The sequence below is a fragment of the Hipposideros armiger genome, unplaced genomic scaffold (assembly GCF_001890085.2).
Source record: "Hipposideros armiger isolate ML-2016 unplaced genomic scaffold, ASM189008v1 scaffold_1368, whole genome shotgun sequence".
Classification (NCBI taxonomy): domain Eukaryota; kingdom Metazoa; phylum Chordata; class Mammalia; order Chiroptera; family Hipposideridae; genus Hipposideros; species Hipposideros armiger.
Genome location: NW_017732718.1, coordinates 29,953 through 42,385, shown reverse-complemented (window position 1 = coordinate 42,385; position 12,433 = coordinate 29,953). Strand labels below are relative to the sequence as shown.

The 12,433-nt window shown below is 58.4% G+C and overlaps 1 protein-coding gene across 1 annotated transcript; it reads right to left on the bottom strand.

Annotated features, from left to right (window-relative positions):
- Positions 1-5,588: 5,588 nt before the first annotated feature.
- Positions 5,589-7,986, bottom strand: EMD (emerin). The gene is made up of 6 exons (XM_019633665.1): positions 7,761-7,986; positions 7,494-7,601; positions 7,253-7,330; positions 6,921-7,054; positions 6,417-6,463; positions 5,589-6,334 (listed from the first exon to the last, which is right to left on the bottom strand). Exons 1-6 carry the CDS (start codon positions 7,840-7,842, stop codon positions 6,004-6,006), a joined length of 780 nt encoding a protein of 259 aa, XP_019489210.1. The 5' UTR covers positions 7,843-7,986; the 3' UTR covers positions 5,589-6,003.
- Positions 7,987-12,433: the final 4,447 nt, after the last annotated feature.

Below are 12,433 nucleotides of genomic sequence, written 5' to 3'. Positions count from 1 at the left end.
GGGCTCCTCTGGAGACGCTCAGGCCAGGTGCAGCCCCATACTCCTGGGCCATCTGACCACTGTCCTCACAGTCCTTCTGGTACCCTTGGCCTGTGCTCAGGCCGAGCCCCCTTCCTGTCCCTCGACCCTGGGCTGGAGGTACCATAAGGAGTGTCAGGTTACCTTGCAGTCTTCCCTCGGGGGGCCGCCTGCCCACAAGGCCTGTGGAGGGCTGGACGGGCACTGGGTCCGCCCTTACCCAGCTGCAAGGTGCCGTTGCCTGGGCATCTCCCCTTGTGGCCTGCTCGAGGGTGGGCACAGTGAGCACCAGCCAGACCCTGTCCCACCCACTCTCAGTGCCCATCTTTGGCCTTCACCCTCTCTGCCCAAGGACCTGGGGGTTTTCCCACTGAGCATGAGATGTGTGTGCCCGGCCTGCCTTCAGCACGTGTGCTGAATAAAGGGCAACCTCTACCCCGCCCACTGCTCATGGGTTTCCTCAGCCCTGCTGCCCTGGGTGTGGCCTCCCTGGGATCATGGGGACCTGTTGTGACACCCATAGCGGGTCCCGGAAGTGGCAGAAGCCAACCTGATCTGCGAACGTTGCAGTGTCCTTTTGGGGAACGCCCTCCCTGAGATGCCTTGGGCCCGATGAGGAGACTGGTATCCATGACTGTCCCTGGCCTCTGAGGACCTGTCCCCAGATCTTTGGGTCCAGGGCCCCGGAGTGGGATGAGACTGTCCTGAGCCACAGAGCACCAAGTGCGCATGAGGTCCCCAACGCTGACACCCACGCACCACATGCTCGCTGACCCTGACTTAGTGGCTGCCCCCTCCTCAGCCCACTGGCTCCATCGGGCTTTCCAGGGGGTGCCCTGGGGCACCCTGGCTCCAAGCCCTGCAGTGGGGTGAGGCTGCTCATGCTGGGGCACCCTGTGGAAACCCCAAGGGTCCCCAGACAGACTGAAGTTCTCCTTGTTGATGTGCTGGGACTTTCTCAGTGTCTGGGGGTCGGCTTGGGTGGTGGCAGCCCTACCCTGAGGATCTGGCCCCCGCTGCCTCCACCTGGGTTTCTCCCAGCCTCCTGGGGGGAAAGGAAGCAGTGAGCGTCATGTGCAGAAGTGTGCTGGGGCAGGGGTGGAGGCTGAGTGCGGTGTAGCAGTGGTCAGCTCAGCCCTCCCCCTGCCTTGCCCGGACTCAGACCAGGCAGGACCTGCAGGATGGGGGCGCTGCACCCAACTGGGGTGGCCAGCCATCCCCTCCCCGACTTACTAGGTGAGATGAGGCCAGCTTGGGGGGGGGTCATGTGCCCGGGACCCCTCCTCTGCTTCTGGCACCTGTTGGCGAGCAGGGCTCGGTGGGGTGGAGTGGGCCTGGTGGCCTGGTCAACCTCTCTGCTGGCTCTAAGCAGGCGGCCAGGCCTCAACACCCTGTGTGTGAGCCCAGCTGATGACCCGCGCCTTGCACCTCCCTGTGTCCTCCTAGGGTGTCTTTTGGGATTTGCTCAGTGGGGAGGCCGGGTCCCAGGTCATTTGCCCCCAGCAGGATGGGGTCCCGGTGGGCGCTCCTCTTCCTGGTGCCAAATGCAGCTCCTCCAGCAGAGCCCCTCGCAGGGCCGGTACCCCAGTCTCACTCCGTTCTGTCCCCAGCCTGCCCTGTAGCCTGTTGAGGGCGGGCCCAGAGGGCCTGTTCCCCTCAGCTTGGCATCTTCCACCCTTGCTGCCCCACGTGTATCGTGATGCCTGGGCGTGATGTGGTGTTTGTGGAGGGCACAGGGACTGCTGGTTAGCTTGGCTGAGCTCTGGGGCTGTCTCCGTGCAGGCCCCACCAGGCAGGGGCTTGGGAGAGTGGGAGGCAGGACGGTCTCCTCTTGGAGGGGCCAGTGCACGGTGGGGGCAGGAGGCTCTGGGTGACTCAGGGGAAGGAGGGGAGCCCTGTGAGTGGAGAGTCTTGGGTGCCCAGTGGGCTGAGGGGAGAAGCGGGTGCCTCACAGGGACTACTGTTCCCCACGGGTGCCGGACCTCCCTGGGCTAGTCTCCACCTCCTCCTGTGCCCTCTCCAGCTGGGCAGCTTAGAGAAGCCTCCAGAGTGTGCCTACCTCCCTCCACTCCCAGCCTGGGATGACAGTGGGGGCAAGTGGTGCACCGGGAACGGGACCTGACCTTCTTCAGCTGTGTCCTGCCTCCCCTCGTGTAGAGGTATCTCCCAAGACTGGCCACCCAGAGCCTAGGGCAGCAGCGCAGCCCCAGGTGCAGGAGCCGTGAGGATCAGGTTGACTTTCTAGTCCTTTAATGCCCTTGGGTCCCTAACTGGTGCATCCTCATGGAGTCACAGTATGTGTGCACCTTCGGCTGTTCTCTTGGATGATACCTGCTGGGTGGTGGGATCCAACTTGCCCTGTATGCACCCTCGCTAGCTTGAGCAGCTGCTGTGGTGCAGCATGGGGTGTCAAGGCAGGAGCACCTCTTGACCTGCTTAGTGCTGTCTGCTGCTTCCCCTAAAAGCGTCATGTGGTTTGACATTGAGGGGTGGAGTCAGGAGCATGGCCTCTGGTATGTAGTGTTTGCCATACTCACAGGGCACTCCTCCGTTACCCTCAGGGATGTAGCTCAGCTTCCCCAATGCCACCCATGCTGCCCTCTCTACCTTCTCTGATTCCCCAGCAGTGCCTGGCACAGGTGGCTCTCCCAGTGATAAAGGAGCCTGGGTCTGGTGGACCACAGGCAGCTGCTGCCCCCCTGCAGTGTCCCCAGCCTTGCTGGAGAGGAGCCCTTAGGGAAGGAAAGGGGAGAGGTGATGATGGGCCGGAGCTCTGGGGAGTGAGAGTCCTGGAGCCCTCCGTTGATGTATGGGGAGATCCCAGAATCCCAGGGGGCTTTTGGAAGGGGAGGCCCCCTTGGAGCTCTCAAAGGAGGTAGTCCCAGAGCCCTGGAAAACACTAGGTGGAGACCTACAAGCCTGGGGTTCAGTTGGAGGCACACGGAGACCTTAAAAGCCTTTGAGGGCCGGCTGAGTGGCTCAGTTGGTTAAGAGCTCGCTCAAGAGTGTGAGCTCTGAGCAACAGCGGTTTGAGTCCTGGCCCGAGCTGAGCATCCGCTGAGCTGCCAACAGGTGGCAGGATGGCTCAGCTAAAAAAAAAAAAGTAAATAAATAAATAAGGGCCGGCCGAGTGGCGCGATGGTTGAGAGCTGGCTTGGGATGTCAGAGGGCCCCGGTTCCGATCCTGCATGTGGGGGCCAGTGACACTGCCCTCCACAGCTGGGATGCTGAACAACAGCTCAGCCTGGAGCTGGGCTGCCGTGAGTTGCTGGCGAAGGCCTAGGCTGCGGCCCCTGTGGCAGTGGGTTGCTATGGGTTACCGAGTGTGGTCAGCAGCCGGCGTGAGTGGCTGTCCAGAAGCTGGCGACTGATCTGCTTCGCCCAGGAAAAGCGCAGTGATATTGGCAACTTGGGCCAGTGGGGCGGCTTCCTCCACAACTAGACTGAAGAACAAGATGACAGCAACTTGTCTGTTCCCCTTCCCCAATTTCCCAGCAGTTCCCATCCCCCCAATTCCCCAATAAAAATCTTAAAAAAAAAAAGCCTTTGAATTTCAGCACCTAGAGCACTAGAGAGCACTCAGGTGCCCTTACGGGGCTCCAGAACTCTGGGGGTTGGGTGTGGAGCATGGGGATGGGGGTTCACAGAGCCCTTGGGACCACCAGAAGGATGCAAGAGTACTCACGGTCCCACGCAGCCTGAGGGGGAGTTCTGAGGGTGACCCAGAGCCCTTTGGAGCTATAAGGACTCTGGGCTAGGGATCTCAGAGCCCTGGGGCAGGAGGCTCAAAGCCCCTTGGCTTGGAACCCTCAGAAACCCTCCATCTGGCACGCAGTGATGAATGGATGTGGTTGTCCTTGGGGAATAAATGAATGAAAAGGGGGAGACTATGTCACATGGGCGTCACCTTTTCCCTTGCTTTTCTCATGCCAGACACCACATTGATTGCCAAGCACACCTACCTAGCCTCCTCCTTTCCTGCAACTGATGGAAGACCAGCGACTTAGAGAGGGCCCTTCCTTCCAGAAGCCATGTCATCTCTCTTCCCTTCCTTGGGATGCCCCAAGGCCAGCTCCCCTTCCTTTCTTGCTGCCTGTTCTCTCCACCTCAGCGACTTCAGCTTTGGCATGTTAACATTGCCACTTCCCCACGCCCCATGTGGGGTTCACTAGACTCCACCTGTCTCTCACCCAACAGCAGCCCCAGGTAGTGCTTGTGTGTGGGGGGGGCCCTCCTAACATACTTGATTTGGGATTGGTTGCTGAAACAAGCTGTGTCACTGTGACCCCCTGGGGTCTTGGTGTACTGGAGACCTGCCCCTCCCATCATACAGGCTCACGGATCTGACCATCAGGCCCTATTGTCACTGATGAAGCACCATCCTCTGGCCCTGCCTACCGCCCACAATGGAGCACCCACGTCTCAGCCCTTGCACTGGGATAGTGAAGGGTAGAGGCCGGGGGCCTGAGGAGTCCATGCCACAGGTGGCTGTGTGCTGGGGTTGGAGCCAGGTGGGAGTGGCTTACAGCAAAGAAGAGGCTGTAAGTGGTGAGAAAAGTAGAAGCAATTCATTTATTTCATTATTTTGTGTACTTTAAATGCACAAAAAGCCTGTGTTACTTTCAGGAAAACATACAAAAAACGTGTGGGGAGACGAGGATGCAGCAAGAAATCCCAGGAGCCCAGGGTAGGTGAGTCCCAGTCCCTGCCCTAATCTGAGCTTGCTGTGTGGCCATATACAGCGGAGAGCCCTAAAGGCTCAGGAGGCCATGGGTGCACGTGCTGGTGCTGCATGGACACTGTGCCAGGTGAGAGGCCAGGGCTGGCTAAGTCCTACCACCAATCAGAGGTGAGAGGGATTGATGCCAGGGCCCCACCTGTCCGGGAAGCCCCAGCCTCACCTCTGCTTCCCACCTGCCTGCTTGGAGCATCTGCCAGCCCCTGCAAGCTTTCCCACCAACCTCTGGCAGCATACCAACAGGATGCACTGCCTCACGTGGCATTCTACTTTGGGTTTCCTTAGCACTCACTGGCATGCTACTTTGGGTTTCCTTAGCACTCACTTTAAAAACGTATGTAAAATTTGAAGATTATGAAATACCCATGGCAGGAAACCAGGAGATGAGTGAGACTATAGTCAGCTGAGGAATCGGATTACCCAGACATGATAGAGCATTTCAGAATACTGGGAGCTTTCCCCCATGTCATTGAATACGCAGCTTTCCAGGAGAAATGGCCCACTGAGCACATGCAGCCCTTGGACACCAGGGTTGGCGTCAGCTCTCCATGCTCAACAAATCCGAAGCCAGCATTGTGCGTGCACCCTCGCCTGCATTTCCAAGTGGGCTTTCCACACCCCATGGTGCTAGTTATTTTCATAAGTACTTACAAGAGCTCTGAGTAGTGAGTCACGGAGCAGACTCCACAAGCAAATCACAAACATGTCTGTGGGTAACATGTGATCCCTATCCCAAGCCCAAAGCAAAAAGGGAGGACCAACTAAGCCAGGTGCTGATCCTGGAGACCCAGGGCAGAGCCCAACCCCTTCCCGAGCAGGAAGAGTCCACGCATGAAAAACAAATGGTCTTTTTATTGTGTCCACGAAAACAAAGTCAGGGTGGCCTTTGGTTAATCCCAACAAGGTGACAACAAACAGGAGGCATGCGATGACAACAACTACCATGTTCTCTCCAGGAGCAGGGTCTTGCCCTCCTGGGCCCTAAGGGTCAGAGGCAAGCAGGGCCAGGAGGCTCCAGAGGAAGGTCCACCCAGGCCCACCATGCTGCAGAGGACCTGAGCCTGCTACCTTCCTGTCAGGACAAGGCAGGACAAAGGCAGGACAAGGCAGGGGGAGCAAGCACTGCCCCAGGCCAGCCTAGCACCCCCAAGCTAGGACACACAGAAAATCCCCCCCTCCCCCAGCAAACCCTCCTAAGGCAGTTGGCCAGGACTTCTGAGAGGAGCTGGCCAAAGCCAGCCAGACCCTTAGGGCTGGGTCCAGAAGGGGTTGCCATCCTCAGCCTGCATGAAGTAGTAAACAAAAAGCAGGAAGGCAGCAAAGACCAAAAACAGGAGCAGCTGGCCCCAGAGCGGGACCTGACGGTCCTGGCCCAGACCAGCCCCATGGGCCTGCTTTTCTGGACGGATGGCACGGCGGGTGAGCCACAATGGGGGGGAAGAAGATGAGGACACAGCAGAAGTGGAAGAGGATGTGGGGTAATAGGACAAGCCCAGGGAGCTTCTGGAGATGTTGGAAACAGGGCGGTAGTGCGCGATGCTCTGGTAGGCGCTGTCCCGGCCATACACGGGGCGTTCCCTGAGGCAAAGAGGGGAGCAGATGGGCCAGGAGGGCTTGGGGCCAGAGTCAGTCCCAGTCCCTGGCCCTCTCCACTACTCACCTATCTTTGCCCTCCTCGTCAGGAGGGAAAAGACTGTCATCACGCACCTAAAGGGTCAGGGTGAAGAGAATGACCGGCAGGGTCAGTGTGGCCCTGTCATATCTCAGTCCAAACTTCCCTGGGCTACTCTGATCATTGCTTAAAAGCCAGGGTCCTGCCCCCCTCTAGAACCGTTCTGAACTCCTGGCCTTATGTCCATGGGGCCTTGCCACTTGCTCAGTGACTGTCTTGGCTATAGCTGCACTCTATTTTCTGCCCCAGGATTCAGAAAGAGCTCAAACCTAGGTCCCAGATCAGGGTACAGAGCATGTCCTATGTGTTCTAGTCAGAGTTCTGACAGCTCCCCAAAGGAGGGCCCTGACAAGCAGGTGTCTGCTGACCCCATCTCTCCCTGGAGGCTTGAGAGCCACCATTTCCACCCAGTGGCCTCCTTGATTTATCCAAACCCAGCTATGCGCCCCCTGAAGTTGTACCCAAGTAGAGGGTGCCCCACAGCTAACTCACCTGGTGGTGAAAGGTGTCAGCATCTGAAAGTGAAGCTGAGGGCTGGCGGAAGCCCTTGGATGTGCCCATAAACTCAGGCTCTCCGTAAGTCCTGGTGCTCAAGTAACTCTCCTCATAGTAGTCATCATTATAGCCTTGGGAAGGGGGGAACAGCGGTAGCAGAGGGGGCAGCGGTGTCCCCTGCCTGGCCCAATGGCCCTAATTTGAATCCCATTTGGGGCCTGTGACACTGTTTCTCCCCTCCAGGGCTGAGGGGCAGTGGGGGTTGAAGTCTCAGGATCTCTCTGATCCCTGAGGGAGTGGAATGACGTCAGGGCCCACCACTGCCTTACCCTTGCTTTGGTAAAGTAAGGCGTCCTCTTTCTTGGGCAGATCGTACATATCCGAGTCCACAGATGCTGAATCTGAGTCTGAATGGGGGGGAGGGGGCGCAGAACCATTTGCCCCAGGCTCCCTTTTCCCCATGCCCCTCCCGACCAGAACCCCCGCCACGCCCTCGAGACCCCATTCTCCCCACAGCCCAAACCCTGTCCCCACGGGCGGCCAGGTGGGGCTCTGAGGCGGGGGCCTCACCGGAGAACCGATAGGAGAAAGAGGATGAGGACGAGTTCGGGGGCGAGAGCCTCCGCCTCTGGGTCTCGTACTCGAAGATTTTCTTTTCGTAGAGCTTGCGAGTGGAGCCTGGCCAGACATGGGGCGCGGGGCAGTCAGGGGCGCAGGCAGGGAGCCCGAGGAAGGGGTCCCAGGAGGGGCCGCGAAGCGCGGACGGGAGCCTGGGGAGGGGTCGGGGGGGGTGGCGCAGGCCTAGCGCGGGGAGGGGGCCCGCCCGCTACCGCGTACCCACGACAGGCCCGTGCGGGATGTTGTACTGGCGCAGCACGGCGGCCAACTCAGCGTCCGACAGGACCGCGTAGTCGTCCATGGCGGGCGGCGAAGGCCTGGGGTCGACCCGGGCCTGGTGACACACGCCAAACTGCCTCGGAGTGCGGCCGGGGCAACACGAAAGCCTCGGGAGCGGCTGCACTCGCGTCACGCCTGCGTCACGGTGGCGTCACACTCGCGGGTTCTGCGGACTGCGCGCGCAGAATGGGGCGGAGCCAGGCCACTGGGAAGCAGCCGGCGCAGACCGGTCCTGTAGGGGGAGCGGGCGGGGCGGAGTTGGTGAGCCTAGACGTCACAAACAGGAAGGTTTGGCTAGAGGAGAAAGAGAGGCGGGGCTTCAGCGGGAGACAGAGCAGAGCTGACCAGTCTGATGGTGGGAGCGGGCGGGGCTGCACGCCCAGGAAAAGAGGCGGGGTCGACGAGCCATGCGTCACAGGCTGTGGCGTTTGGGCTAGAGTCGAGAGAGGGGCGGGGCCTGCACGCGAGGGCAAACAGCGTAGACTCGCCTTGACATGGGTGTGGGGCGGGGCCGGCGAGTCCAGACGTCACCAGCTGGCGAGTTCGGGCGTGAAGTGAGGAGGAACGGGGCCGCGCGAATGGAACTGGCAGGAACTGGCTAGGACGTGGGAGCGGGGCGGGGCCGCCGTGCTTGGAGTGGCTCACCCTCCTTAAGTCATGTGGGCTCCGACCGGTCTCTTCAAGCCCCCACAACCCCCACCCCCAACCCCCTGGGCTCCAACGTCTGGGCTTCCCCGGCCGCACCCCGGCCGGCCACCCTGGCAGCAGCGGGAAGGGGCTCGAACATAAGGGCGAGCCCTTGGACAGCGCGGGTCCCGGGCCAGGCGCTGCTGCTAGCGTTTCGACCGCGTGCGCCACACTAGGGAAGCGGCCGCGGCAGAGCCCGGGCCCTAGGCCAACCCCCAGGCCGACCCCCAGACCTCCAGCCACAGGACGGCCTTCCTGCTGCTCTGCACGGCCCTGGCCTGTGCACCTGCACCCGCTGGTCCCCACTGCTTCCCCCCTCCCTGCTCCACCCAGGAGGAAATGGGGCACTGGGCCAGGAGGCTGCCAGCACTCCAGGAGCTAGCAGCCTTGGAAGGGGCCGGCCCGTGCCAATGGGCACTGGCAGAGGGCGCCGTGTGATGCATGCAGAGACAGCGAGTGTCCGCCTGGGGTTGCCGTCCACCTGGGGCCCTGGGGGTTTCCTTTCCTGTCTGAATGGGCCCTGAGCCCAGTGCGACCCAGGAGATGGCCAGGCAGTGGTCCCTTCCAGATCCAGAGTGGCCTGCTCAGGGTTTCCAGTAAGGCCTGGCAGGCTCTGAGCCCCTGGGTCTGGATGGGCTACAGTGCCTTGGCAGTGCAGAGCCCCTCCCCACCAGGATAAGGGGGCCAGAGGACTGAGGGGGGCAAGCCACAGAAGGCTGCCAAGACCTGCTGAAGAGCCTGGATTGTCACTAGGAGTTGGTAAGGGCCTTGGTCAGTAAAGAGCTTTCCAGTGGAGATTGGAAAGAAGGTGACATGTTGTAAACAAAGACAGCCAATGGAGTGTGGGGCCAACTGAGATGCCCCTCCCTGGGCAGGCCCAGAACTGGGAGCATGGGGAGATGAGGTGCTGTCCCTGGTCTCGTAGATGATAGCTGGTGACAGGGAGAGCAGAAGGAAGGAGGGCTCTGGTTTAGACTCAGGCTGGCAGGCCCAGCTGGAGAGGGTCACAGACCAGTTCTCCATGGAGGTTTGCTAATGGGGTGGAGAAGAGGCAGCCATCCAGGGAGTAGTGAGGAGGTGGGGCCGTGGTTTGAGCACATACAAAGACCCTCAGAAGAGTTGCTGTTGGCTGGGTTTTTAGAGTAAAGGTGAGGCCTGCTCTGTCCCGTAAAATATGGGGAGGAGGTGTGTAGGTCACAAACACGTGCATGCATGGCTTCAGAACAGGGAGGGAGATAGCGTTGGGGTTTGGGCCACTAGAGGCTGCCTCATGGAATTTTGAGTTTTGGCAAGATCAGATTCCCCAGCACCTCTCCAAGCCTTCTTCTGCAATGCTGGCCCATGTCCCAGCAGCTAAGTCCTCCCCCATGCCACCCCTCCCTGTATGCATCCAAGCTGTTTCCTTATGAGGTCAAGGAATTCTAGGTTTGCCTTCTCCCCAAGGAACACCCCCTCCCCGGCACCTGCCTTGGCACTCTGCTTTTTATGTCCCATCCCCGTTGTTCCAATATGAGGTCCCACCACGGATGGCAGCAGGAGGCTGAACTGTGATGGTCCCCTGTGTTCACCCCATGGGCACCTGGTGCCCATGACCAACCCCACTGCAGCGCAGACCCATTCCAGACCACCAGGCACCAGGGCAAACCCTTGACCATCAGAGCTGAGAGGCCCTCTGTACCACCCCCATCACAAAAAGGAGGAATTGGGGGGCCAAAGAAGATGGAGACTTGTCCATGGGTCCTGAGTGCTGCGACTCATTCATGGACTGTTCCCTCAGCCAGTACCTACTCCTCAGGTCAATGACCTGGACAGTCTGGCGCAGCAGGGGCTCCAAGTCCTCAGAGGGGCTTTGGGGAAAATCTGAGGCCTCCAGGGGAGTCTTCCTGGGAAGGGTGGGCAGAGGTAAAGAAGCTGAGTTTCTGTGGTACTGCAGCCAGGGTGGAAAGGGCTAGGAAGGCGCTGAGTCCAAATCAAAGAGTAACGCAGTTTCTCTTTTAAGGATAGAGGGGGGTGGCTTCTAAGCACTATATTGTATAACTTGCACTCCCAGCCAGATTGAAAGTTATAAGGAAAAAGAATATCAACATGAATATTTTTCTCAGCATCCATATCCAAGGACGTGATTATTCACTGAGCTATTAATGTTTTCTGTAAGATCAGAATCTTTTTAATACTTTAGTACTAAACTTTTCTCCTCAAGGATGTTAAGAGATCCTTTGGATTTTACCTGGTATGTGAATGCTTTGAAACATTGCTCAGATAGTAACAAAAGTCATAAGATGATTATTGTGAAAATGTATGTGTGGAAGATTGTCACAATCAATATAAAACAGTGAATAGTTAGCTGACCAAAAGCCTCTCAAAGAATGCTTTGTGTTCCAGCCATCGGTTCATCTGGGAGCCGTTGGCACGGCCAGTTGGAGAGTCAGTCTGCCTTGGCAGCAGCAATAGAGCTGATTCTAGTGGTTTTCCAAAACCTTCAACACAAGGAGAAAGAAGTCTTTCATTTATGACGATCATCACCAGGGAACAGTTGGTGCTGTATAAACCTTCGTTCCCCCTAGACCTGGAAGAAATAGAGACCAAGAGCTGTGTGTATTTCGGGGTTGTGTGTGGAGTGGGAGGGAGGCAGCAGTGTGAAGAGAGGATTCAGATGGAGGCGGGGGTCCTGAGATCCAACTACATGGCCTGCCTCCTTTGTGCCCCCCACCTCTTGTACACCTGGCAATGCCTGTGGTAGATGGGTTTCCCTCCTTGAAGGATAGCCTTGGCCATGAGCTCCAACACAGCCTCCTTATGGACTTGAACTCAGGTAGCTCATATATCTAGTGATGATAACCCACCACCCTCTTCAGCTGTGGTGGTGAACGGGTCCCACCAGAGGGAGCAGTGAGAGATGGAGATCCTGGCACTGCTAGGAGATCCCACCATGGGTCAAGGTGGAAAGGTCAAAGCAGAGCTACTAGCAAAGGCAGGAGTGGATGTAGGGAGGCTTGGAGGGTGATTAATGCCTTCCTGTTAGTTTAAACTTTAAATCGCCAAATTCATTTAGCAGGGGTGACCAAGCTTCTTCCTTTCTCAACTTTCTTCCCTCCCTGCCTCCCTTCCCTTTTTCTTTCCTTCCTTCCTTCCTTCCTTCCTTCCTTCCTTCCTTCCTTCCTTCCTTCCTTCCTCCCTCCCTCCCTCTCTCCCTTCCTTTCTCTCTTTTAATGAAGTAGAATAGAATAGAAAATATCAAAGAGCTTTGCAGGTACTAAGGGAGAGTCTTGTTTTGTGAAATGTTTGTTTTAGTTATTTGTGATTGTGTGTGCACATGCACATGCTTTATGTGGCCTTCCTTGGAAGTGACATTTGAGCTGAATCCGAAGCTACCAGGAAATGGGCAGAAGAGGAAGAGGGAGCCTGGCAGTGCCAGGGCATGGCTGTGCCCACCCAGCACACAAACACTTGGTTCTTTGGCTGCACCCCACTGTACACTCTCAGGCCTTGGGACTGCATCTGATTGTGCTTTTAGGAATTCAGTACCATTCTGCTGCCCGCTCCCAGGCCTGGCACCCAGCAGGGGCCGACTCATTGGCAGTCAGGCTGCTCGTTCATCACCGGGCTCAGATCCCTGCCCCATTGGGGCCTTGCGGGTGGTAAGTGCTCAGTGAAGCACACCTGCAAAGGTCTGTTGTCCCCACCACCCCAGTGGGCAGAATCTGACTTGCCTGGCCAGCCCAGGCTTGCGGCAAAGGCAGGGGCAGTGATTGTGGGTGGCTCCCTGGAGGAGGTGGCTTTTCCAGCCGGGTTGAGACGTGGGCCCTGCGGACCCCACGGGCACTTGAGGCGAACCTCCCCCGCATCACCCCAGCAGCCTTCACTGGGCGGTGAGCTCATCAGGGGTGGGGGGTGGGGGGTGGGGAACGTCACCAGGCAGCCGGGGC

Bases quoted from the DNA above. Each gene is read 5' to 3' on its own strand.
- EMD (XM_019633665.1), bottom strand. From the start codon at position 7,842: ATGGACGACTACGCGGTCCTGTCGGACGCTGAGTTGGCCGCCGTGCTG. The intron at 7,331-7,493 runs GTGAGGCCCCCG...CCCCCCATTCAG, and splicing joins TTTCTCCTATCGGTTCTCCG to ACTCAGATTCAGCATCTGTG. The intron at 6,335-6,416 runs GTGAGTAGTGGA...TCTTTGCCTCAG, and splicing joins GACGAGGAGGGCAAAGATAG to GGAACGCCCCGTGTATGGCC.